We start from the raw sequence: 27,068 nt of genomic DNA, 5'->3' as shown, positions 1-27,068 counted from the left end.
CTAGCCTAGAGAACGTCTTTTGGCAGAATAGCAGGTGTCCGAGTAGAAAGGGAGGGGGGGTCAGTTTGTCACTGGCTGGTCGAGGGCGGCGGTCACCACTCCTGGGTGGCCATGGGCAGCGGCTCGGGGGCCTGGGGTGTGGGCGGCTCGGCCGCCGCCTTCTTGCTGTTGCAGCAGGGCTTGAAGAGGTGCGTGTCAATGAGCACCTCCCCGAAGCGCCCTTTGTAGATGATCCCGCAGCAGATCTTCTGTCTGGAAGGACGAGAGAGAGAGAACAGACACATGCGTGAGGCACTGTGGGTGCAACAAGCGCCTCCTCCTCGCTGCGCCCTGCGTGACCAGATGGTCCCCTACTGGCCCCGGTCAGGCGGGGGAAGGGGATGGGGGATGCTCCTCAGCGTGTGTGTGTGTGTGTGTGTGTGGAGACGTATGATGGAGACACAGCAGGCATCCTGCTATACTGCTGCAGCCTGAACCATTTTCTCCTGCAGTAACTAGCTCCCTGTCCACAGGCTGACCCAGCAGCTCGACGTCCTGGAGTGACCCAGCTGGGGTCCAGGGAGGCTGCCAGCTGTGTCCTGGACGGAACCAACCTCGGTCTCTTGTCTCTTTTGTCCTACGCAATCATTTCCAGCCCAATCTGTTTTCGGTGTTGCAGCGGCCGTTCCTGCCGACCGTGTGAGCGACCCTGCGGCTGCCGACGCCCTCATGGCATTTCCTAGAGAACCACGACTCCCCACTGGTCCCCACGCTCCACCGGTGTCCCCCAGTTTATAGCCCAAATCACACTGTAGTGATCACTACGGCTTCACACGTCCAGCTTCTCCTTAGCTCCAAGGCAGCTAGGTCTCTCTCACTGGAAAGCAGACAGCTTGGTCACGGTCGCTTTGTATCCCAGAGCTTGCAAAGTCACACCACCGCGCTTCCCACACGGCTGCTGTGTGCACGCCGCCTCCGTCCCCTGCCTGCCCATCTCGGCCGCTCCCTGGTGCCGCACCTGGGGGAGCAGTGGGTGGGGTGGGGGTGGCCTAACTGCTTGGTCCCTGCCACCCATGTGGGGGACCCAGGAGCTCCTAACTCCAGCCACTGAGGCCACCGGGGAGTGCATCAGTGAATGAAAGTTCTCAACGCTGCCTTTCAAATCAATCAATCAATCCATCAATCTTTAAAGGCATTGGGGCAGACCATCAATATCATAATTTTTCAATCTCGCAGAGAGTGCCTCTCTGGGCCCGGCACGTCTTGGTGAAGTTTTCAGAATTATGGGACTCATGGTTCTTCACTCTTCTCGGACACAGGCAGGGCACACGACCCCTGGGAACACACCCACTTCCACCTCGGCTCGTCCTCATGCTTCCCTTTTTCCTGGGTCAGGTTTTCACTCTCCCCACTGCTTCTCACCTCCTACCCCGTCGATTCCTACTCACACCTTTAGAATTTCTTTCATGCTTCTCTGTCGGGCTCCATTGACACCTACTTTTAACACATCTCAATTCATCTGCTTCAGTTTGCCTTTCGGAATGGCAGTAATGGTAACAAATGTTGGGCCCGGTGCAGTAGCCTAACGCTTAAAGTCCTTGCCTTGCATATACCAGGATCTCATATGGGCACCGGTTCATGTCCCAGCTGCTCCACTTCCCTAACTTGTGGCGTAGGAAAGCAGTCGAGGACGGCCCAAAGCTTTGGGACCCTGCACCCGCGTGGGAGACCCGGAAGAGGCTACAGGTGTCAGATCAGCGCTATTCTGGCCGCTGGGGCCAACTGGGGAGTGAACCAGTGGACGGAAAAATCTTTTTGTCTCTCCTTCTCTCTATAAATCTGAACTTTCAATAAAAATAAATAAATCTTAAAAATCTTGATAACACTTCTGTCTTCTTATAGTTGGAAAACTTTCAGAATATGAGGTCTACCTCACTGAAGAAAATGGGAATCTTAGATGTTTGTGGTTCCAACGGACAACACCCCTCTCCCGCTCTCCCAGCTGCTCCGTGGGACGGGGTGGCCTGCTGTCACGCCGGCCGGCTGACCGGGGGCACCGGCTCTTACCTTTTCCAGTAGGTGAGATCCAGAAAGGAAAACACCGGTGTTCTGTTGGAGCCCGAAGCCATCTCCGTGTCCGAGCCGTCGTCCGACTGGTTGCTGTAACACGGAGACTGAGCCGGGGAGGCACTCGAGGTGGTACTGTGGGCGTCAGAATCTACGAGAAAGACAAAGCAACAACCCCGTTTCGTGAAATGGCCACGCGGGCATTCCTCAGCTCACACTGGACTTGCATTGCAACGAACCCAGTCAAAGGCCAGTGTGCCCTGTGCGGTTAGGACCCCATGCCAAGGCTGGTGACAGCCCTTACTGGAGTACCGATACCAGTCCCTGTGACCGTGCTCTTCCAATCCAGCTCGCTGCTGAGGTGCGAGAAAAGGCGGCGGCAGACAGCCCCTGGGTCCCTGCCACCTGCGTGGGAAACCAGGACCGAGCCCCTGGCTTCTGGCTTCAGTCTGGCCCAGCTCCCAGCAGGTGCAGCCATCCAGGAAGTCAGCCACAGAAGGAAGGCCTCTTCCTTTCTGCCACTCTGCCTTCCAAATGAATATAAAAATCTTTCTGAAAACGCAGGCTATGCAGCTAAGCTACTGCACATCATTGCAGGGCCGACGGGCACCACCCAGGGCCGACCCTCACCGCCACAGGGCCGACCTCACCACCACAGGGCTGACGGGCACCGCCACAGGGCCGACCCTCACCTCCACAGGGCCGACCCTCACCTCCACAGGGCGACCTCACCACCACAGGGCCGACCCTCACCTCCACAGGGCCAATGGGCACCACAGGGCTGACCCTCACTGCCACAGGACTGACCAGCAGCTGGGAGTCACTAGCCTAAAAAACCATGCAATTCAGAAAGCTGGAAATGTAGGTTCTACTTCATGGTTATCACTTTCATGTCACAATGCCTTAAGATGGGGGACATAATCTAATCTTCAACAGAAGACAATCAACAAACTGGGAAAAGAAAGAAAAAGTAAATGTATCTTTTGCTCACTGTTGGTATTTGAAGATGCTTGTTTTAAACTTCTCTTAAGAACTGAAAGGGCTGGCACCATGGCATAGTAGATTGGGCTGCCCCCTGCAGTGCCAGCATCCCACATGGGCCCAAGTCCCAGCTGCCCCACTCCTGATCCAGCTCCCTGCTAAGGGCTGGGAAAGCAGCAGAAGATGGCCCAGGTGCCTGGGCCTCTGCAGTCACGTGGGAGACCCAGAGGGAGCTTCTGCTCAGCTGAGGTCAGGACTGAACCAGCAGATGGAAGCTTTTTCTCCGTCTCTCTCTCTCTCTCTCTGTCAATCTGCCTTTCAAATAAAAATAAATCGTTAAAAAAATAAAAATAAAACAAAGAGGACTTGGACTGACAGGACAGAGCAGATGCGTCCTCTGCCATTCCCACCAGGACCTGCGACACGGGCAGGTGCATGGGGCATGGTCTCCTTAGCTTGCTTTCCGTCCCCATGAAGGTGCCGCACAGAAGCCCGAAAGTGCCCCGAGGGAAGGGAGTCAGGGAGGGAAAACCAGCTTTCCCCTTAGCCAAAGGGCAGCCTAGCAAGACAGGCAACTTTCATTAGACAATAACCTCGCTGCCCTGGGCAAACAGCAAAGAATAAACTGTGGCCACGCCCGGCCCAGCCTGGGAGCTGAGCTGCCCCTCAGGCAGCTCCAAGGAGGCAGTGCCGGAAGAACTCTCACCAGGCCAGAACCAGGACCGCGCCCACCCCCCACCTAGAAACAGGCCTAACCACCAGGCAGACAGGGGCAGCAGATCCCAACCCTGCCGCACAAGCACCCAGGAAGAACCAACGACAAGCACGAGTTGCAGCTAAGATCGAATCCCACGCTGAGGCCACAGCACGTCCAGGAACACACAGAATCGCATCTTACAGAGAAGAGCAGGTGAGACAAGGGCGGGCTCTACAGGAACCAACACAAACACGGCTCCAGCAAGCAAAGGGGGCATCAGTAAAAACAAGCAGAACCCCCCAAGGAAACTCTGCAAGCCTACTCAACAGCAGGACAGAGCCCACTGCTGGAGAACATGGACTCTGGAAGAAGACACGAGAGGGCGTGGGAAGCTGGCGACGCAGCCAGATGTGGCAAGGACAGGAGTCCAGAGGCTGAGCAAACCCGCGTGCTCCAGGCCCAGGCACCCCGCGTGAAGGAGCTGAAGAGCCCAGGGGAAGACACCTGGAGAGCAGTCCAGACAAAGGTCACTTGGCCTTCCAGGGGAAAGTGACACACCCAGACTCAGAGCCAAACCTCCTGTGATGGCGGGGCCCTCAGGACAGTCCTGGGAACCCACCGGTGGAAAGCAATGTTCGGTGGGTGTCACCGAGCTGGGAGACTGGACAGCTGGGTCACCTGGGTCACAGGCCCAGCAGCATCCCCAGAGGGCGGGACCGAGCACCTCTCACGGGTACGTAGACCCGTCTTCCAACTAGCTAAGCCAATCAAGAAACCATAAGTATTTCCGAGGCCTCAAAGCTTGTGCTGTGCCCTGCACAGATTAACACACCAAGGTTTTCAAACAAGCTCACAAGTATTTTCAATCAACAAAAATTTCCGGGAAATTGGTCACCTAAAACAAGGGAAGCGCCCTTACTGTCTTCATAATGTGCAATTTATTTCCATTATTTTAATAATGCCAACTTCATACAAAACAAAGGGGATGCTGCAGGCCATGGTGGGCCCCACCTCTGGCACCAGCTGCGGCTCAAGCGCCGAGGTTCCTGCCAACCACCTGAGACCTGGCCCCACCTCTGGCACCAGCTGCGGCTCAAGCGCCGAGGTTCCTGCCAACCACCTGAGACCTGGCCCCACCTCTGGCATCAGCTGCGGCTCAAGCGCCGAGGTTCCTGCCAACCACCTGAGACCTGGCCCCACCTCTGGCACCAGCTGCGGCTCAAGCGCCGAGGTTCCTGCCAACCACCTGAGACCTGGCCTGCCCTCCTGCTTCTCCGCCCTCAGCACCCAGGTGGCTCAAGCACTGGTGACTCTTGCTTCCAAACCACCTTCTGACTGCACTGTCTGGGAAGCCCGTGGAGGAGTGCTCACGTTCCCGACAGCCGGGAGACACCTCCTGCTCTCAGCCTAACTCAGCCCCGGCCACTGTGGCCACTGCGGAGTGAACCAGTAGCAGGCAGGTCTCTTTCTGCCTCTCAAATAAATACATGTTTTTGAAAAAGAAATAATTACCATCTGCCTAAGAATTTTTTGTTTTGCAAATGTAGTTTTTTTTTTTTTTCTCACCAGACTGTGTCAGGTGATGCCTGGTCACATCTTTGTCAGGTAAGACCTGCAACTGAAATTCGAAGCAAGCTCCAGGTGCAGGGCCTTCCCAGCAGGCAGGAGACCGCCTGCGAGGTGAGGCAGGAAAAGTCAGATGTCTGAGCACGGCGGCACACAGGTGCTGGCAAGTCACACAGCACCCGCCACCGGAAGAATCGACGCACACCAAGCACCCTCGGCCGCCGTGCAATTCAGACGAGAGCGAAGTACACACACACACACACACACAGAACCGCTGCTTCCCGAACGCTCAGCACACATCTGAAGGGGGCAGACCTCTGGCGCAGCAGTTGCCATGTCACCCGGGATGCCCACTTTCCAGGTGGTCTGGGGCCCAGATCCACTTCAGATTCCAACTTCCTGCTACTGTGCATCCCGGAAGGCAGCCAGTCACGCCTTAAGTGCTAGCTAGGGTCCTTGGAGAAACCTAGATTAAGTTCCAAACTTCAGGATTCAACCTAACCCAGCACTGGCTGTTGTGGCAACTCAACCAGGACAAAAGATCAGTCCCTTTTGTTCCCCTCTGTCTCTCTCCCATCCTTTCAAATTAGTGAAAATTAATTGAATAAAAAATAAATAAATAAAAACTCCTTTAGGGACCAAACACTGTGGCACAATAGGTTAAGCCACAGCCTGGAATGGCAGCATCCCGCAGGGCTCTGGCATAATACTCCACCTCCTCCCCAGCTCTCTGCCAGTGACCCTGGGAAAGCAGTGAAGCCGGCCCCGGCCCTCGGACCTGTTACCCACGTGGAGATTGAGAGGAAGCGCCTGGCTTCAGCTTGGCTCCAGGCTCAGGCCACTGTGGCTGTCTGAGAGTAAACAGATGGGGGACCTCTCTGTCTCTCTATCTCTCTGTGTAATTCTGGCTTGCTTTCTTTTTTTTTTATTGGAAAGGCAGATTTACAGAGAGAAGGAGAAACAGAGATCAAGATCTTCCATCTGCTAGTTCACTCCCCAAGTGGTCACAATGGCCAGAGCTGAGCCTATCTGAAACCAGGAGCCAGGAGCTTCTTCTGGGTCTCCCATGAGGGTACAGGGTCCCAAGGCTTTGGGCCATTCTCCTTGACTTTCCCAGGCCACAAACAGGGAGCTGAATGGGAAATGGAGATGCTGGGAACCAGCATCCATGTAGGATCCCGACACATGCAAGGCAAGGACTTTAGCCACTAGGTTACCACACCGGGCCCAATTTTGGTTTTCCAAATACAGACACTCTTTTTAAATAAAAACAGACAGAATGAAAAGTGAATGAGAGTTCCTTAAGGAAAAAAGGATTGGGCCGGGGGTGCTGCTTGGAAAGGCCAAGGCTGCACTTAATATCCAAGAGGTGGCTGCAATGACAGCTGGCCACTCTTCCAATCCAGCACCCCGCTAACGCTCCTGGGAGGGCACGACAGCCCAAGTATTTGGGTCCTGGATACCCCTGTGGGAGATCCTGAACAAGCTCCTGGCTTTCGACTGCCTCAGCTCTGGCTGTTGCGGCTATTTGGAGAGTGAACTAGCAGATGCAAGGTTTAACCTCTCTCTCCCTCTGTTAAGCTGCCTTTCAAATCAATCAATCAATCAATCTTCTCTTCAGAAGAAGCAGAGGGTCTGGCACTAGGGTTAGCCACCTAGTAGCTAAAGTCCTTGCCTTGCACGAGCCAGAATTCCACATGGGGGCCTGTTAAGTCCTAGCTGCTCCACTTCCCTTCCAGCTCCCTGCTTGTGGGCTGGGAAAACACTAGAGGACAGATCAAAGTCTTGGGACCCTGTACCCATGTGGGAGACCCAGAAGAAACTCCTGGCTTTGAATGGGCTCAGCTCCGGGCACTGTAGCCTCTTGGAGAATGAAACAATGGATGGAAGATCTTTCTGTCTTTCCTTCTCTCTGTCAATCTGCCTTTCCAATAAAAATAAATAAATAACAATAACAACAAAAGATGCAGGCAGAAGCTATACAGGCAATGCCACAACGCTGGCCCTCTAAATAGATCTCGTCTAAAAATCAAGCAAAAAAGCTGCAGGTGAACTTCTTCTAGAAAATAAAGATGTGAATAAAAGAATCAAGCGGTCTGCACAATCTGAAGGCACGGCTAGTGAGCAAGTCCAACATCGGAACTGGAGTGTCAACGCACACACTGCCTTCCAAGGCTCTTTCCAAAACGAAACCAGAAATCAAAGGGATAAACGACCAGCGTGTCCCCCATGCTGCCACACTCACAGACACTGAGACAGCGAGATCTCTCCCTTCCTGCCACTGTGTCGTTCTGAAGCTCCAGTGTGCAACTTACTGTGACGCTTAAACTCCTTCTGCAGCTTGCTGATCTGGTTGCTCTTGATCCTGTTTCCAGACAGCGCCTTCACTTTCTTTGGCTTCAAGGTCGTCTTCAGACTGGGTCCGGCCCTGGCATCCACCACCTGGCAAGAGAGCAGTGCAGATTAGCACCACCCTCAAAAGCCACAACGGAGCGCCCCGTGCTTCTGAACCCTTCCCGCCTGACCGCCGCCGCAAGGCCACACTGTCCAGAGATCCACCCTGCGCGTGGTATCAAAAAACAACACAGTGCGTCTACACTGGGGCTCCCAACTGCCCCTGAAGTGAGTACAGCGAGGATCCACTGAAAAAATGAGGCATGGATCTCCGCAGGAGAAAATGACAGCGGCCCGACTCGGGTGGGCAGGGAGCTGCCAAGCCACCCCCAGCTGGCATCGCTGCCCGGTGCCGCGTGGCTGACACCACGTCCAGGCCCTGCAGCCAGCCTCAGCCGGGGTGCTACTGTCACCCATTCACTCATTCCCTTTTCCTAGGCGTGGCTTTTTACTCCTACATTGAAAAAATTAAAATTCACAATTTTGATCTTCTTCCTCAGGAAAAAATATTAAACCGGGGCAGCCATGTGTAGTTTCTGACTTTCACTCCTCCCCCCCGCCCGAACTCACCCGGCTAATACACAACTTCCTAAATCAGGAGAAAGCTAATGCTGATTCTATCAGGGAGCAAGAAGCGAGCTGTACTAACGTGGTTCCAGTTCTTTTTGGATCCCGCCGGCAGCTTCTTCCACCTCTTCACAAGCAGGACACAGGCGTTACAGATGTCGCCGGAACGCGTCTCGTGCAACCTGGGGAGACACAGCGCCGCCCTGGTCCGTGTCCACCCCGGACAACTCCGCGGCCCATCCCCGCGGACTCTGTCGTCAAGCTCAGAAACAGACTCAACTTCCAGAGCAAAAACCCAGTCCTGTGTTCCCCAGTTTGCTCGTTTAAAGTCAAGCAGTAACACGTAGAGTTTCATGGTTTCAGAGGATGCCGTTTAACGCTTTTGTAATATTTCATAAGCAACAAAGCAGCACCCTTTAGGTAAAATATTGTGCCATTAAATTCTAGGTTCATTATAAACAAAACCAGGAAGTCAATATAATTAAATATTGACAATATTCATTATATGTAAGGTTGGAAATGAAGACACCAAAATATAATTTAAAACAGTTTATAACAACCTCAAAAAACAAACAAACAAAACATAAAAACCACAGTCCAGGATTCATAGGTAACAATCAATAATGTCTAGATAGGAAAAAATGGCAGAATTATCTTCTAACACAAAAAGTGGTTCCGTAGTAGACATTTTATACAAGTATCAGGGAAAAAGAAAAAAAAAAAACCCTACATTTTGTTAGATTATCATCAAAAGATAAACTAAGAATAAAATGATATAGCAGAAGCAAATGACCCCTGGGAAGCTCCAAGGCAGGACATGTTGCCCATCAGGTCAGTTCCAAAACTATTCTGAAATTTCAAATATGGGATCCAGTGCACTAGCCCAGTAGCTAAAGTCCTCGCCTTGCACATGCTGGGATTCCATATGGTGCCAGTTCATGTCCCAGAGGCCCCACTTCCCATTCAGCTCCCTGCTTGTGGTCTAGGAAAGCAGTCAGGGACAGCCAAAAGCTTTGGGGACCCCAGACCAGTGAGGAAGACCCAGAAGAAGCTCCAGGCTCCTGGCTTTGGATCAGCTCAGCTCTGTTGCAGCCATTTGGGGAGTGAATCAGCAGATGGAAGATCTTCCTCTCTGTAGATCTGACTTTCCAGTAAAAATTAATTAATTAACGAAAACATCAAGGGCACAGTAGCTTAGTGGCTCAAGTCCTCGCTTGCATGCACTGGGATCCCATATGGGCACCAATTCATATCCCGGCTGCTCTACTTTCCCCTCCAGCTCCCTGCTTGTGGCCTGGGAGACCTGGAAGAGGATCCTGGTTTCAGATCAACTCAGCTTCTCCCACCACGTGGGGAGCAAACCAGCAGATGGAGGATCTTTTTCTCTCTTTCTCTTTGTAAATCTGACTTTCCAATAAAAAGAAATAAAGCTTTAAACAAAACAAAACAAAAACAACCAATGAAGACAGTGGGGGGGGGGGGAACTGCTTCCTTGAGGACAAAGGTCATACTCACAAATGTACATAAAGACTTGTGTCTACATCCTGAGGCTAGCAACCAAGGGGTGTGTCCAGCTATAACCTTATGGGGCTTCACTACCAACGGGACAGCGGAGTCGGCACTGGCCGGTCACCTGAGCCTCTGCCTCTCACACCTCGCTCCAACTGCCTGGCTGGCGGATGCCTCCACTGGCTGAGATTCTTTTTTTTCCCCCTTTCTTTCTGAGAAGGGGACAAACATCAAATGATCTTACCCAAAACAGCTCTGGAAGTCCTTCTCGTAGCGTTTACTGTCGGTGAAGCGAGAACTGGAGGACTTGGCTCTGCAGATACAGCAGCCCTCTATACTCCGGTACATCTTTGGCTTGTGGAAACCAAACATCTTTCCTTCTTTTGGCGGTCAAGGTCTGTAGGGAATTGACAGGGCTCCGTTGAGTGCTCTAGCAAGACACCAAGGCAGGTTTCCTCAGCACCACCCCTTCCCCACCCAGCCAGGGTCACATAGTAGGGCTCTGGGAAGCTCTACTCCTGGCATCGCCAAGCTAAGTGTGTGACACCCCCAACAGCCCATCTATTTCGGGAAGCCCCCACTCCCTCCTCCCTCCCAGCAGATACTCATTCTGAAAATGAGGAAGGAGAACTCCTTAAAAAGATACTACTACCTATTTTCATTTTGATTTGAAAGGCAGAGAGAGAAGCAGCAAGATCTCTGATCGGCTGGCTCACCCTTGGAAGGCCCGCAGGCAGCCGGGGCCAGGTCAGAGCAAAGCTGCAGAGCTCGCCACTCCACGAGAGTCTCCCCGTGGATGGCAGCAACCCAAGCACATGAGCCGCCACCACCTGCTGCCTCCCGGGATGCACAGATGCAGAAAGGCGGAATCAGGAATCCATCAAGGATTCAAGGCCAGGCACGTGGGCACAGGATGTGGGGTGCCCCAAGTGGGGTTCTAACTGCTGTGCCCAACAGCCACCACAGAGACTTCACTTCTTAAAGTTCTGAAGCAAGTGCAGCGCCATCTCCCTAGGACCCCGTAAAAGGCAGACATCATTCAGGTCGAATCCTCAAGGTGAAGGGAAGGCATACCTCTTCATTTTGCGCCTTTGCAAGAGGTGATTTCCCTCCGGGGAAGTTCTGAGCATTTCCCACGATCACTCGTGGACAGTGAGCACACAGGCAGCTCAGCACCTGCTAACCCACACCACCCAGCCCTAGGGGCTTTCTTATGTGAAAAATGGGAAGTGCCGTCAAGCTCAGTGCTGAACCGAAACTGATCAAAGAAGGATGGAATTTCATGAAAATCCAGAGTTAGAGATTTTAAAAACAGTATTTTCATAAACCAATCAAGACAACCAAAGAATGTGTCCGTGCTGCCTGTGTACCCACGGCTGAGCCCTGAACTGCTGGGCCGTTTCTCTTCTGCAAGGCTTCTGCGTCTGACGGCAGTAACATTCGGACACATGTGCCCAGGAAACAGAGCCAGAAGCACACGCAACGGACAAGTATGCGGAGGTGTACGTATCACGAGCCAATACTACGTTTTTCACAAAACCATCACACACACAAAGTCAGCAAGAGAAAATTACTCAAAGTGCTGTCCTCTGTGCCTACGGTAAGGAGCCAACAATCCCAGGCCACCACCCCCTTGCCACTGATACTGAGGCTGGCACTGCAGTGTGCGGGCTAAGTCAGCAGTGACAACACCAGCAAACCACAGCGACGCTCCAGCTGCCTGCCAGTGTGCCCAGGGAGGGCAGCAGAAAATGACACCGAAGCTACTCCTAAAGGACACCTGGATGGAGTTCCTACATCCTGGCTTGGCCTGGCCGAGCCCTGTTGCAGCCATCTGAGGAGTGAATCGAAAGGAATCTGAGGTACTAACAGGTTTTGTACCAAAATATTGAAGAAAATACTCGGAGGCTGGTGCCTGGCACATCAGGTGCAGCTCTAACCTACCACACCAGGGTGCCAGCGTGTAAATAAAGTTTTTAAAAAGAGAAAACATTTGAAGATTTTTAATAGCAAGTAATTTGCTAAAACCAAAGCATCCCTTTCAAAATTTTAGCCATTTTTACTTATATGAGGGGCAGAAAGAGAGTAGGCCCATTCCCCTCTCTGCCGGTTGGCTGCAACGGCTCTCAACCCAGGTCCCCCACGTGGGTGGCAGGGACAGGAAGCAGGAAGTGGAGAAAGGCGCAGCATAGGAAACCCAGAGTTCTGAAAAGGGAGGGCGGCGACAAAGAAGGGAAATCTTAACCTTGGGGCCAAAGACACTCCCAACCCCAGAGGCTTCCCTTTTTAAAGGGGAATCACAGGTTCTTAAGTGTGTGCTGGCCAATGACGCTGGGGCAGGGGTGGCCGTGAGAAGTCTGACTTGATCACTGCAGTTAAATGGCTGTGGACGTGACCCTCCGGAGAGGGACAAACTGGGCAAGCACTCCTCGGAATAATGCCTAGCGCGTGTCTAAGGCTGCCTAGGAGACGGACTTCTTTCCTTCAGTCTCACAAACTCATGTGATCACTGAAAACAGCCACACGTTGCCGTGGGATAAACAACGTCCAATGACAGGATTACAGAAACAAGAATACCAAGGGTCTGGTCCTGTTTCAAGGCAAACCAGAACAGGGCGCTCCTGTCCACAGCTCCGCTCCAAGCACCCTCACATCCAGGTCAAAGTGCATGGGGTGCAGGAAGGTCCAGGAAGCACAGCAAAATGACCAGTCCCTTCCATTAATAAGCAGACCAAATCCTATTACAACAGATCCCTATCTCTGCCCGCCACCCCTGCCCAGCACGCCCCTCAGGCATGGCCGAGCCGAGCTGGCCTCACCCAAGGAGCCTGGGCCTGTGCCAGTGACCACACGGCTGCTGCCACACGCCGAGGCTTCTCGGGAAGCCACGGCTACTGCAGTCAGGCGGGGCTGTCAATGCTTTTCTGTTGGTGGAGACCTCACACATCTGACCAGCCCCTGGCAAGACATTCCACTGCGCCTTTGAGGAATACTCTGTCAGGGACGGCAGGCTGCTGTCTCGGGTCAGCTGGTCCTTCCCTGCGGAGCTGTGACCTTGTTCACTTCAGGAGCAGGAAGCCGCCTGCCCTGACATGGCGCAGCAGGAACACAGCAACCGCATAAGTCCTGACGACACCAGGAGCCCATTAAGGACTTTGTGCGCTTCTCCCTGCACTCGAGGGGCACCTGGGAATCCAATCCGCAGGGCTTTCATCCCGGGCTTTGTTTACAGCCACTCAGTGACGCCACAGTTAAGACTCTAACCATTTTCAATGTGGAGACCCTGAGATGAACTGCAAGTATCTTTACTATGATGTAGGGGATACAACCACCTTCTATGTGGGCATCCAACGGCTCCAACTTTATTGAAGGTGAATTTACTTGAAAGGCAGAGTTACAGCAGAGGGAGAGAATACTTCTGATCCACTGGTTCACTCTACAGATGGCCACAAAAGCTGCAGCTGAGCTGTCCCACGCCGAGAGCGTCTTCCGGGTCTCCCACGTGGGAGCAGGGGCCCCAGCACCAGGGCCATCTGCTGCTATATTCCCAGGAACTTCAGCAGGGAGCTGAGCTGGAAGTGGACTGGCTGCTCCACTCCCCGTCCAGTTCTGCCTTTCTTATCTGGAACTCTGATTTCCAAAAAATTAAATCTTCAAAAGACACAGCCCAAAAAGTCAACAAGAGGTAAAACCAGGAGCAAAGCGGCCTCTGAAGCCCAACCCTCTGCGTGTGTGGGAGGAGATGGGTGCTGGGCTAGGTTTTAAAGTGGAGATCAGAGTCCCAGCAGGTTGAGGGTCTTTCCTAGAGTTACATTTATGCACTGTTCTAAGATTTTTTTTTGCACCGAAATGATGTCTTTGGATTTCATTTCCCACCCCCTTTGTGCAGCACACTTGCAAGAATTGGAGCAGTGCTACCCCTCAAAGCTGCGGCTTCTGCCCGGCCGCTCCTGAGCACAGCATCATTCAGCATCATGACAACCTGGTTGGGCATTTTTTGTTTGGGAGTGTGTGTGTGTGTGTTTTTTTTTTTTTTTTTTTAACTATACGAGCTGTGAATGCCATCTGCTTCCTCACTGAGGAACAATCAGAAAGGCGCAGACCCTCTCAGCCCTCAGGTTATGCAGAAGAAAGGGAAGCTTGGAGAAAGAGGCAGAAATCAGAAGGACTTCAAATACCTTTTAGAAACTGTCCTCTAAAATTATGTGGTGGCGATGACACCCAACAGCCTGCAGAGACGCAGGAGGAGTGCGCTGTACACATGTCAATTACCATCTCAACAAGCTGTGACCTCGGCATCCGGACAGCACAGGTCTACAGGGTGCTTAAGAAACGAGTTGCTCCGGCCCCCAGACACGCTGTCCCCCGTCCCCGTGCCCTGTACACAGCACTGTCCCTGAAATCAGTCCTTTGGTAACTGCCGGCCTAAAACCCACACGCTTTAGCGGTCACAAATGAATCAACCATGCAGGAATCACAGCTCCTCTCAAAGTTAATCCAGCAGAGATGGTCAGAGACATAACTATACAAACAAAATATACACAGATCCAAAAAGTAGAAGGTAAAGTTTTCAAAAAAGTGCAACAATTAACTCTCAAGGTCTGTGTTGGCTCACTTGCTGGGGGTTCCCTCTTTGAGTTTGCCCTCAGCCTAGTGATCGCCTTGCTGCCGACCGTAACCCCGGTGTTGGTGGGTCAAGAAAAGGATGAGGTAACCAGTGGGCAGATACAAAAGGGCCCCACTAATCTAACCTAACAAGATGGGGAAGCCAAGGCCAGGCCCGCACATCCTTTCACGTCTGACTGTACATTAAGATCACGGAGCACCATCAGTGTGTTCTCAACCAGTACATGAGAAAAGCTTTCCTACAACGTAAGGTTACAGACGACCTCTTAGGAATCTGAACTCCACATACCTGAGAAGTTTAAGCTCCAACTAGGAAACAGCACGAAGAATACGGAAATGCAAATGTGCGCCCTTTTTAATTAAGGAACTAGGCAACGAGGAAGCCTCGATTTGCTATTTAAATTCTATAAGCGCACGAGTTTAATGTCTACGTAAACAGAGAATTGAACAACTATTAGGCCCACTGGTATGAAGTGTGGAAGGCCACAGTTGCTCCAAAAAGATGTTTCCCGATTGTAAAAGGCTCCTTCCTCTAACTTCTTAAAGTTTTTCTTTTTAAAATTTCCCCTAACAGTTAAAAACAGGTTTTTGGAAACTTAAAAATGCCACTGGGTGGAATAGGCTGAAGAACAGAGATAAGTAAGGCGAGGGTGGTAAATCACAAGTTACCCAGGTAAGCTGTCCATTGCCATTTGGGGAACTGAAATGTCACAAGGCATCAATTAGGTAAATCACCTTCTAAACAGAAATGCTCTTAGTTTTCAATAGACCAAAATCCTCTAGTTTCCAACCACTTAAAAAAAAATAATCAACTGATTTTAAAAAGAAAGCCTCACGAGATATTTTGCAGTGACCTACACTGCCCAGGACTTTCACTGGACGACGAGCAATCAAACTACGGTGTCTTAGTAACCGAGAGTTTCGCAGAGCAAGACCGGCTGTGACACGTGCAGCGACGGGACCCTACACAGGACACCCTGGTCCGTGACGCAGGCGAGCTCCAGTACAGCTTCTCAGCACAGTCCCACACGACATATTTTTAAAATGAGATCTTAAATGTACAAACTTTTTAAAAATAGGTTTATAAAAATAGTAAATGGTTGCCTGAGCCCAAGGAAGCTTACTTTCACTTCACCCCCAACCCCCCAACAGAGCCGTTTTTCCCTTTAACTAAGAGCATCCTGCTCCCAAACCTGGGTTACTACCACACACCTTCCATAAATTTGCCCCAGGAGACACAGATGGGAAGACACACGCCGGAAACGCACACCACGCTGGGGTGAAATCAGAGTGGACGCAGAGCAGAACGGGAAGGAACTGCAGAGAAAGAGGCCGACTCCTGCAGTGCGGAGGAGGCACCCAACAAAGACAAAAGGAGCCAAGCAACCAGAGACAACTCTGAAGCCAAGGAGGAGCGTTCTGGAGGCCACCTTCCTACACGCCGGAGGACCAGACAGGAAGAGAGGCGAGGCGGAAACGCCACTGCCATCTCTTGCAGCGGCCGCTGTGTCGCTGTGGCCGCCAACACCGCTCTAGACGACAGGCTGCCCCGTAATCACGCCCAGGATCCAGGAAGCTAACAGGGTAACTACAGCAACACACTTCCCGGGTCACCAGGACTCGGTGTTTTGTGTGCCCCTGCTGCTAGGTCACCAGGCTGCTAAAATTCACATGTCTGTCTTCCCTGATCCAAGGAAGCCACGGGGCAATAAAACATGATTGTTTCCCCTCACCTGCCTCTAGATCCCAGCCCACTTCCTGGCATCAAAAGGCTCTGAAATTAATCACTTTCAAGGAACAAAGTTTAATTTGTCCAATAGGAAACGGGAGAAAAAAAGGGCCAGCCAACAGCTTCTCCAAATACGCATCGTATCTCTGAGAAGTGACAAGCCGAGGCACTTCTACCTGGCTCACTGAACAAGTGATTCTCACTCTGCAGAAACAAGTCCTACGTGTGATGACAGAAGGCCCAGGCCCAAGTCCCTGGGCTTGGCTCGACAACAGCAGGTATGCCAATCCTACGCGAGGCGCAGCTGTAATGGACAAGAAAGCTGAAAGATTAGAGACAAAATGTTTGCTTTTAAGGGACAATGATCAGAACGTGTAACTGGTAACAAGAGCAGTCACCAACGTGGGTGCGCACTTCTGCTTCTGTCTCTACGGACGAACCGGAAGTCACTTCTAGTTTTCTTTGCCCCTCTGTAATATCAGGGCGATAGCTCACTTCTACTTTCCAGGGATGCTGTAAAAGCAAGGATGAGAAAATGCCAGCCAGTGTCTGCCTGTCCGCCTCTCCTTCAAGTTGGTAAGACTTACACACCTTAGAGACAGATTCTGTGTCCCGAGACACATCTAATAAATTAAACTAAGGGTGGAATCTGGACTTTTCAGTTTTCTTTTCAAGCTCAGGTCCGTGGGAAATGGGGAACTTGGCCTTTTCAGCGAAGATTTCATGGTCATAAAACAAGCCTATATTTCTTTCTGTTTAGCTGCTCTCCTATTCTGAAGCCTGATAACAACGTTCAGGGGCAAGCATTTACCCCTGTACAAGATGCTGAGCTCCTAGACCTGCCCTGGGAGCCTGGCTCTGGCTCCTGCCACCTCCTGCCAACAACGCAAAGCCCTGCGGGAGGGGCCAGCTCCCACACGGTGGGACCTAGTTTCAGCCCAGCCTGACTGCACTTTGCCTCTAAAGGGAATAAAACCAAGTTTTCCAAGTTATGAAAGGGGTGTGGGGCACAGAGCCAAGCTGGTCCACACCTTACCCGGCCCCCTTGGGCCCTCTGATCCCTCCTCCTTAACAGGGCCAAGGGCCAACTCTTCTGTGAGACACCAGGGCAAGGACAGTCCATGCTGCCGTTGGTTCCTGCAGCCCAGGCTTCCCTTCATCCTTCCTCTCACATTTCGGGAATCGCCAACCCATTCTACCTTGTACAAGTTCTAAACTGGCTACTTCTCCAGCGAGCCTCATCCCGTGCCCACATGACCTGGTTATGCTCCACACAGGAACACAAAACTCTGCCACCCCACCGGGCTCTTGCTTCTAGGCCCTTGGACAGGAGGTCCGCGGGATTTCCACTCTTCCGCACCCCCCTGGAAAGCCGGAGGTCTCTCCGCATCACTGCTGCCCAGCCTGCACCCTGACAGGTGGAAGCCCTCTCGTTCGATAGCAATCATCCTCTCCAAGGCGCGACGCTGACCTCAGGATCGGATCAGAACTCCTTGGCAGGGAATTCAAACCTTTGTCAAGATACAGTCTGTGCCTACCAGCTGCTCCCAACTTGGAATTCTGATATTCGCGGAGTGACAAACCCTCTGAATACCTAGCCAGCCTGACCCGCCTTCCCTTCCACACACCCTCAACCTGGGAATTTCTCTTAAAAATTACTTCTCGGAACAAAACATTTCCATGCCTCTATGACAACTCCTAGGAGGCAAGGCTTCACCAACTGCACCTTCTCCACTCAACAGTCAGTGGCTTCAGGGCAGGCCCGGAGCCCTGGGTTACCTCCAGGTGCTGAGAGCATGTGACGAACTGTGCCAACCACCCCAAGCGGGGCAGCCAAGAGCCAAGACGAAGCTGAAAATAAGGCCATGGGATGGGGAATGGTACCTGTCATGGAATTAATTTAGGGCTGAAGGAGTCATTTTTCTCTAATCTTCGTCTGCAGCCTTTCAGGATTCCCAGGAAGAAGACTAATGGTAAACAATTCTTAACCGGCAGAGAGGGAGGGGCAGATCAACTCAAGTCAGGGAGCAGTACACTGGAAATGCAGTGGAGCCTCAAGAGAAGAGACACATTAACCAGATCAAACCAAACTTCCAACGGGACCCAAGTAGAAATCCACTCCGTTAGCTCCATTCCAACGTCTGTACTTGAATAAGTAGCAGCAAACACATGTGACATTTCAGCATTTCTGGTGTAAAGAGAAAACTTGCTGAAAACAAACTTTTGGGCGGGGTAGACGCAAGATTATTTCCGTAAGATGAAAATCCTTAGCAGCAAATTCAATTAAAACAAAACACCCTGGAAGGACGTGCATTGGGGAAACGGGTTGAGTAAAAACGGAGAGCAGTTCAAGTCCTGGCTGCTCAGTGTCTGATTCCGCTCCCTGTTAATGGACCGCGGACAGTGGAAAGGCCTTGCCTCCACACACACCCATGTGGACTTGAATTTTGGGTTCCTCGCTTATGCAGACCCAGCCCTGGCTGTTGGGGCCACTTGGGGAGTGAACCAGCAGGTGAAGTTCTCTGTCTCTCACTCACTCTGCCTTTGAAATACATAAATCTTACAAAAAAAAAAAAAAATCTGGAGAGCCAAAAGAGACCCTCCATGCTGGCTAACCAGCCTGTGGCATCCCGCACAGGTGGCTGGCTCCTGTCTGCCAGCTCCACTTTTGATCTAGTGCCATGCCCATGACCTGGGAAAGCAGCAGAGGATGGCTCGAGGCCTTGGGCTCCCGAACCTGCACGGGAGACCTGGCAGAAGCTCTTGGCCTCAGATCGGCTCAGCTTTGGCAGCTGTGGCCACTAGGGGAGTGAACCAGCGGTATCTTGTGCCTCTCCCTTTAACTCCACCACCTTGCAAGCCAAAATATAACAAGCCCTAAAAACAAACAAGCAAACAAAAAAACACCACAGTCAAAACTAAGTATGGGAAACAACTGGCAGCCTAATTCCCAAGGACGTTTTCTAGGTTTCCCCCAGGTCGTCCTGGACCGCCCTCCTGCCCTCAAACCCCGCAGCTCTAGGGGTGCCATCTGTGGAATGCTGGCATCCCCACGTGGGGAGGATGGCAAGTGCTTTCCCAGGGGGAGCACCTTTGAAACCCACTCATTCTTTCCCCTGAACCCCAAAAAGCACGTGTTCCCTGCCTCCTCCACTCCCACCACAAGAAAGGAAATGACTTAAAAAAAAAGAAAAAAAAAACACAACCTTCCGTGGTAAAGTAACTAACGCTGTAAATAAGAGCCTTCTGAGGTCAGTTTAGGTTTCCAACACCAAGCTTTCGCCAGTGAAAAAAACTTTTTACAAGTAAAGGCATTTTCGAAAACAGTCTTCGGACAGAAATCGGCCTGCGTCCGAGCCCACTGAGTCAGGTTTTCGCAGTTCTGGAGGGGAAAACCCTGGTTTCACTTGCACAGAAAGAAACTGGCGGATGGGGGGGAGGGGCGGAGGGGCTTTTGCAGCCAGCTTTCCCACCAAAGTTCTAGAACACTTACTGTGCACAACTTCTCACCTTCCACAAATGCAACACAAATGGAAGGCTGTGCGAGTCTTTCTCCCCTCCATTCGTTCACAGCTAAGGTACAGATCACTAAAACAAGAACCACGACCCTCCGGTGTGCTAAAATTAAAAACTTCCCCAATACCGCTCGTTCTAGCCCCAACTGCGCTACAAAGCATGGGGAACTTGTCCCAAGCATTTCGGGTGTATGTGCAAACGCCCTGCGGGCACTTCAGACTTGAGTCACAGAAACAACTGCCCCAGAGCAAGCTTAAGTAATTACTTAACTCAAAAGTCCTCTATTTTCCTAACAGGCTCCTTTCATTCACTTCAGAACGGTAACAATGTGAATTGCCATTTAATATTATTAATTTGCCCAACCAAAACGTGGGAGAAATCTGCTTATTAAATAAAATTAAAAAAAAAAAAAAAAACGGGTCTCCACTTGCGTGATTTCTTCCTCCCCCACCCCCCAGACTGGGTGGATAAGACATGAAGTTTTAAATTCTAACTACAAGGTGTAAACGCTGGAGAAATGAGGAAAGCAACACCAGATTCGGGCTGCTTTTCGGATGTCTAGACTGCAGACAAACCCCAAATTCCAAAGAAGCATCCATGTGTCAAACCGGCAGAATTTTTTGAGCTCTGCCTGGGGCCACATACCGATTAAAAAAAAAAAAAAAGTTGGCTGGAAAAGAAAAATCGAGGAGGGGTGACTAAAAGGTCGAGCCCAGTTCACCGGAACTGGAGAGGAGATGGACTGGTGGGCGAGCCAGTACAGGGTCGTCTTCCTGCCCGAACTGTTTGCTTCTCTCAAGGTCAACGCAAGATAAGGCGGAGTGCAAGCAGCAAGCCTCCGCCACACACACACACACACACACACACACACACCCCTACCTTCCGGCTAAGCGACCCCCTCTCCCCAGCCACTGGAAACGCACTTGCAATGCCTTCAGGCTCCTCTCGGAACTGCACCACAAACTCTCAGACTTTCATTCGCTCAGGATGGGGGGCCCTCCACACGTGTTCGAACGCGCAGCACGAACAGGCTTTTCGAGCCTGGCCAACCCTAGCTCCAAAGCAGGTGTTTTCCTAGGACCTTTGATGGCAAGGTCAAATTCACACGCGTTTTTAAGAAAAAAAAAAAAAAAGGTGGGGGTGGGGGGAGAGGGAAGGGAGCCTCACGGATGGCTGCGGGAACCCAAGGTGAGAGCGATTAAACAACAACAAAAGAGCTGAAGGGGGTCCTGGCCACCGGCACCAACTCTGCACCGCCCTCCGGCCCCCCGAAACCTACCTCGGCGGCGCCTCCCACGCGTGCACACACAAAGGGCCGGCGGCACGCACGCTCTGGCCCCGGTCCTCCCTCGGCTCGGCCGCACCTCACGGAGCTCCGAAACTTCCCCTCGGCGCCTTTCCGGGTGGCGTCGGAGCACAGTCCCCTGGATGTGCGGGTGCCGGGCGGGCGCTCGCCCGTGTCCCCGAAAGCAGCCAAACGCCCTCTCCGGCGCTCTCGGGGGGGGGGGGTCCCGCACAGGCTGCGGATCCCGCCGCCCCCGGCCCCTGTCACGCGGCCGCCGCCGAAGGAAGAAGACACCCAGGCAGCGGAGAGAACTAGTCGCCGGCGGATGTGCCGGTCACCGAGACGCCTCCGGCCGGGCGGAAAGTTCCAGCGCAGGGCGGCCGGCGGGGCCGGGGCGGCGGGAGGAGAGCCGCGTCCCTTGCCGCCGCCCCCCTCACCTGCGCCGGAACAACGGGGCCCCCCGCGCCCGCCCTCTGGCCCGCCCGGCGCGGCGCCTCCCGCAGGCCGCGCCTCCCGCACGCCGCGCTGCCGGGGCTTGTTCCTCCTCATGGCTTTGCCCTGACGTAATTCAAACATGGCAACAGTTCGACTTCAAAGGCGAATCCACAGACCTCCCAGACGCAGGCTCCCGGGCCGTTGCCGTAACGGGGTTCGAGAAGTCCGGGCTTCGCCCTCCGGCCTCCCTGCGCCCCAGTGCCGCAGCCCCCGGGGGCTCCGGCACTGGGGCGCAGGGAGGCCGGGCCCCGCCGCCTCCCCAGGGCCGCCCGCCCGCGCCGGGGCGGGGAAGCACGCCGCCTCCGGTGCTCCAGCATGGCACCGCGCACGAGCCGCGCCGCCAAAGTTTCCCCACGAGGGGCTGAGGGACAAAAGCCGTCCCGAAACTCGCCTTAACTTAAAGGGGGGCCGCGCCCCGCAAGGGCCTCGGTGCCGGCACTGGGCGCGGGGGCCCGCACGGGCACATGCAAGCCCTTTGTTTTCCCGTCCAGCCGGCGCTGCCTACGTGCAGCATCGGGGGTCGGAGCGTTTCTCGGGGCGAAGAGGGTGGGGGGGCAGATGTTTGGGGCCACCATCCCGGAGCAGGGTGCGGGGGTCCACGGTGGCGGGGGCTCATCCCTACCAAAGTTATGCAGTGTCCTTGAGGGAAGGAAAAAAAAAAAACAAAACCCGCCCGGATCGCCGCCCCGCACGCGCGGAGAGTTGGCGACTTTCGCTCTGCTTTTTAAACTGGCAGGACGCCATCATCGGCGGATCACATTGTCCATCGCCGGCCCCGGCCGCCCGACGGCCGGCAGCAGGACAAGCCGGCGCGGGGCCCGGGGCCGCAGCCCGCGCGGCACGTGGTCTGTCACGGAGGGCACAAAAAGCCGTGCCCCCTCCGGCGTGCCCTCGCGCGCTGCCGGCCCGCACCCCACGCCCCTCCCTGCACCCGGCTCCGCGGGCCATCTTAGGAGCGCAGACAGCGGCCGCGCCACGCCGCGGCGCCCACACCTACGCCACAGGTGAACGCATGGGTGGCACAACTTGGGGCTGCGCGGGCACCGCGGACTCGGGCCGCTCCTGGGCGCGGCCCGGGGGTGGTGGGGTGGGGGGACGGCGGGCGCGCGTGGCAGCCGGGCCGTTTGCTGGGCGACCGCGTGTTTGCTCATTGTCGCTGCCGCATCCCTCCGGAGTTGGGCAGACAACGCCGCGCCGCGTGCGCTCCCAGGGAGCCCCCGAGGCCGAGTTTAAACCCCCCCCTCCTCGCGCCGCCCGCTCGGAAGTGGAAAGCAACTTAGTTGGGGAGGGGGGTAGACGGCGCTTATTGTCCCACCCTCAGCGAGACGCGGGCGGGCGGCTGCCATGGACTCGCCACCACGAGGTGCGGGGACGGCGCCCGCCTGCCCCCACCCACCCACGCGGACGCACCGGCCCCGGCCGCCCCGCACCAAGTCCCTTTCCGCCCGGGCCTTCCCGCCTGCAGGACACACTGCGGCTGAAAAAAAAAAAAAGTCATTGTCACCTTTAACGTGGGTCCCTCAACTCCGCGACTCCCCAGTCACTGCCAGGCTCCGCTCACTTCCCCCACCCCAAGACTTTCGGTTGGCCTCAGATCCACTCCCCGGTGGAGAAAACACACACACACACCCCCGAAACGTGTGTATACAAAAGGGTCGGGGATGGGGGTGCGGGGGGGGGGCGTCTGGCCATCACGGAAACGGCGCGCCCCGCAATGCCATCTCCAAGACAAAACTTCCTCTGTGCGTGTGCGTGGTGTGTGGAGGGACGGGGGAGGTGGGTGAGGCGCAGAGAGGAAATCCCACTCTGAAATCAAAGCCTCGGGACACAGTTGTGTAGCCGAGCAGCCGGCAGAGTTCACTCACCCTCCGCAAGGCAAGCCTCTCCACGCGCGTTCAGGCTCCCGAGGTGCGCGGTGCACGCAGGCCAGCCCCTCTCCGGGCACTCCCTCCTCCGTCTCCTCCACCGCGTTGTCTAGAAAGATTTGTCTCCTGTAGTTCTGCAGTTGCTACCGCGGCCCGGGAAGGTGTAGATTCCGCTTTCGCTCTGCGCACGCGCGCTCCCAGGACCTTAAAAAAAAAAATTTTTTTTTCTCTTGAATCGGGCTCATTTGCATGCGGGCGCGCGCGCGTCGCGGGCGGGGAGGGGAGGAGGGCGGCGGGCCGCGCGCGCTCCCGGGGCCTCTATTGTCCTTTTAAGGGGAGAAGCGGCGCGGCGCGGGAAACGCGGCGGCCCCGGGGAGGCGGGGACGGGCCCGGCTTACTACGGCAACGACGCGTAAACAAACGCCCCCTGCCCCGCACCCCTTCGGCCCGACGCTGCTGGGGGTGGGTGGGTGGCGGCAGGAAACGCGGGGCTGGGCGTCAAGCCCGCCCCCATCCCAAGTTCCCGTGAGCACCAGACGTAGTTTTTGTAAGCTCATTTTCCAAAATCGTCGCACCTGTAAATTGTGACAAGGACGTGGAGGTGTCGGCACTCAGAAGGCACTCCTTCCCCATCCCCCACCCCCACTGCCCCATTGCCTCAGTTTCGCTGCAAGTTGGGGAAAAAAAAGAAAAAAAACACCGTGAGCCCCGGAGCCGGCAGAGCTGTCGTTTCCGAGCAGGTTTGAGGAAGTCCCGCGTGGACACTCTGTCTGTCCACCGACTCCCGCTTGCCCCCGTCCCGCAGCAACGCGACCCTGGGCGCCGAGCCGGCCAGCCTCGCCGAGCTGACCGGGTGGTCACTTCCGTGGCGGCGGCGATCGCCCGGGGGACCTGCCCCAGCCCCGGGCAGGGCACCACCCCCTGGCAGCCTGGGACGCGCAGGCTCTGCCTGGTGCCTGGTGGAAGGCCACGTGCGACGAGCCCACAGCCCGAAACACGGCGCTGCAAGTCGCCTGTCTCCCGACCCGGAGGGAAGCGCACCGAGCGCCTCCCCCGCGCGCGCACAGCTTCTCCCACGGGGGAGGGGGGCATGCTTCTCCCAGAAACACGACACTGGTCTCGACTACAGACGTGTGAAGATCAACCATAAAACTTAATCATCTGCTGACAAGCTTCGCTGTGTCCCTGTAGTGTCAACAACACGGATTTAAACAGATCCTTGGAAAACGCTAATTTAATTCGACAGACAGTAGGAACTCCCTGAGTGTGTCTAACCGTGAAGACATCCTGTGAACACTCACTTGTCCTGGCACTGAAAGATCCTTGCAAAGCAGCCATCAGCGGACATGACCCAATTGATCGCAACTTTATCGCGAGGACTTTATCGTGCTGTAGATGAGCTAAATGATTTTGCAAGTTTGTGGCCGTCTGGACTGGCAGGAAGCAGTCCCCGACCATTGGCAAGGACGGTTGCTTTAGCTTAGTGCTGTGGCTGGGCTTGAACTGGTGGCCCCCCCGGACCCTGAGCTGCCTCTTTAGAGGACAGTTTTAAAAGTGGTCCTACGTTGTCTCAAATACTTAGTTGGTTTACGAAAAATTCTCCAACATTTATTTCAAATTATTACATCCCTCTGAAAACGTGGAAATTGCAAGTAAGTTTATTTTTGCAAGGCGTCTCTGGAGCTATCATTCCATTTCAGGAACAACTACAAATATTTTTTTCAAACTTCAGTTAACTGTTTAAGGGAGAAAGACATCTCACACCGAGTACCTTAAACGCCCTTCTCTTGAAAGTGTATGTAAATTATGTAGGTTGTACTGCAGGCATGCAGTAAGCCTGAGGGACACGGGGAGGAATCCCAGGTCTGGTTACACTGCGGGGTAAGAAAGCTGCCCAGCCACTGAGCTCACACCACAAACAGGACGAGCCCTGCCCTCAGTGCAGGTCAGGAAGCCATCGGCGAGGCTGTGCAGGAGGAACCACCTGTTATTTTTGAGAATCCGGGTGCATTCCCACTTGAACACGTTGTTGTGGCGCAATGGACTACTTTAAAGGAGGATTCCCTGAACCCTGAGCGGCTCTTCATCTAAGGAAATGAGGAGACAAGGCAAATCTCTATGTTAGGGCACGGAGTCACAGCACACTAGAAAAATTCCCGAGTTTTTGGTTTTTTGTGTGTGTTTACAGTTTATTTAAAGTCAGACACGGGGGAGGGGGAGGATATTCCATCTGCAAGCTCACTCTCCAAATGACTGCAACAGCCAAGGCCGGGCCAGGCCCAAGTCAGCGGTCACCAACTCCCAGGTCTCCTGCATGGGTGGCAGGGACCCGAGGAAACGAGCTATCATCAGCTTGCTCCCGAGGCGCCAGGAATCCAACCAGGCACTCAGACAGAGATAGATGCAGGTGTCAAAAGCAGCAGCTTAGCCCACTGTGCCGCAACGTCAGCCTCCTCCTCCACACCCGAGAATGTTTTTTAATGCCTCTAAAGCTATGTTGAACTCCTGAGTTCAAACGGAATTTTTTTTTTTTTTTTACCAACTACTTTGATTACAGTGGGTTGTTCCATTCTGGAATTAGCCCCCGAGGCATGAGTATTTTCATGCACTCAAAAACACAGCTTTGGGCCTCCTACTGAAGCCATTTCAAAACTACAGGAGTTCAAGTCCCCTCACTTATAATTATTAGCTACATAGTTCTGCTAAAAGGTTGTTTTTCTTCTGTAGAATGAATTGTCTTCTTCTTAAAAAAAAAAATATATATATATATATTTGAAAAAGTCACAGAGAAAATGACAGAGGAAGAATATCTTCCACCTGCTGGTTCACTCTCCAGGTGACTTTCATGGTCAGGTTCAGCCCAGGAAGAAGCCAGGAGCCAGGATCTTCTGCTGGGTCTCCCACGTGGCTCAAAGACTTGGGCCGTTCTCTGCTGCATTCTCAGGCCGTTAACAGGGAGTTGGATCAGAAGTGCAGTAGCTGGGACATGAACTGGTGCCCATTTGGGATTCTGGAGCAACAGGTGCTTGTGCCACCACAGCACAATACAAGCTCTTGGGATGCCTTTTAAGATTTAATCATCATTGTCCCGGTGCAATAGCGTAGTGGTTAAAGTCCTCACTTGCACGCCCGGGATGCCATATGAGCACCGGTTCTAATCCCAGCAGCCCCACTTCCGTTGAGTTTAGGAAACAGCTGAGGGGTTTTGGGTTTGGGTTTTTGTTTTGTTTTTGTTTTACATTTATTAATCTGTTGGAAAGAATGGCAGAGACAGAAGAAAACAGCAGAGATGGTCCACCCACTGGTTCACTCCAGGATGTCTACAACCTCCAGGCAAGGCCCAAGTGCTCCCAGGAGGGGGCAAGGACCTGGAGCCATCTTCCACTGCTTCCCAGATACAATGTAGCATGCTGCAATACCCAGGACCTCAACCTTTTACATATTTTTTATTTTTACTGGAAAGACAGATCCACTGAGAGAAGACCCACAATGGCTAGGCCAGTGCTGGGCTGAAGCTCAGAGTGTGGACTGCTATCCATTTTTCTCAAGTAAGGGACAGTAATCCAATTATTATTAGTTTTTTAAAGATTTACTTCTTTTTTATTAGAAAGTCAGATTTACAAAGGAGAGAAAGAGAATGCTCTTCCATCCATTGCCTCTCTCTGCAAGTGGCCCAAACAGCCAGAGCTGAGCCAGTCCAAAGCCAGGAGCCAGGAGCTTCTTTTGGGTTGCCCACGTGGGTGCAGGGCCCCAAGACTTTGATTTGTCCTCTAGTGTGTTCCCAGGCCACAA

General features: G+C 53.5%; 1 protein-coding gene across 1 annotated transcript; it reads right to left on the bottom strand.

The window, feature by feature from the left end:
* On the bottom strand, positions 1 to 23,445 carry SINHCAF (SIN3-HDAC complex associated factor). Its single transcript, XM_040972227.1, has 6 exons — positions 23,277 to 23,445; positions 10,005 to 10,157; positions 8,334 to 8,433; positions 7,606 to 7,732; positions 2,047 to 2,197; positions 1 to 252 (listed from the first exon to the last, which is right to left on the bottom strand). The coding sequence occupies exons 2-6, from the start codon at positions 10,130 to 10,132 to the stop codon at positions 93 to 95; spliced, it is 666 nt and encodes a 221-aa protein (XP_040828161.1). The 5' UTR covers positions 10,133 to 10,157; positions 23,277 to 23,445; the 3' UTR covers positions 1 to 92.
* Between the last annotated feature and the right edge of the window lie 3,623 nt (positions 23,446 to 27,068).

The sequence above is a fragment of the Ochotona curzoniae genome, unplaced genomic scaffold (assembly GCF_017591425.1).
Source record: "Ochotona curzoniae isolate NIBS_2020 unplaced genomic scaffold, NIBS_Ocur_1.0 contig_2235, whole genome shotgun sequence".
NCBI classification, from domain to species: domain Eukaryota; kingdom Metazoa; phylum Chordata; class Mammalia; order Lagomorpha; family Ochotonidae; genus Ochotona; species Ochotona curzoniae.
Note: the sequence above shows the minus strand (reverse complement) of the source record. Positions and strands in the feature narration are given on the sequence as shown.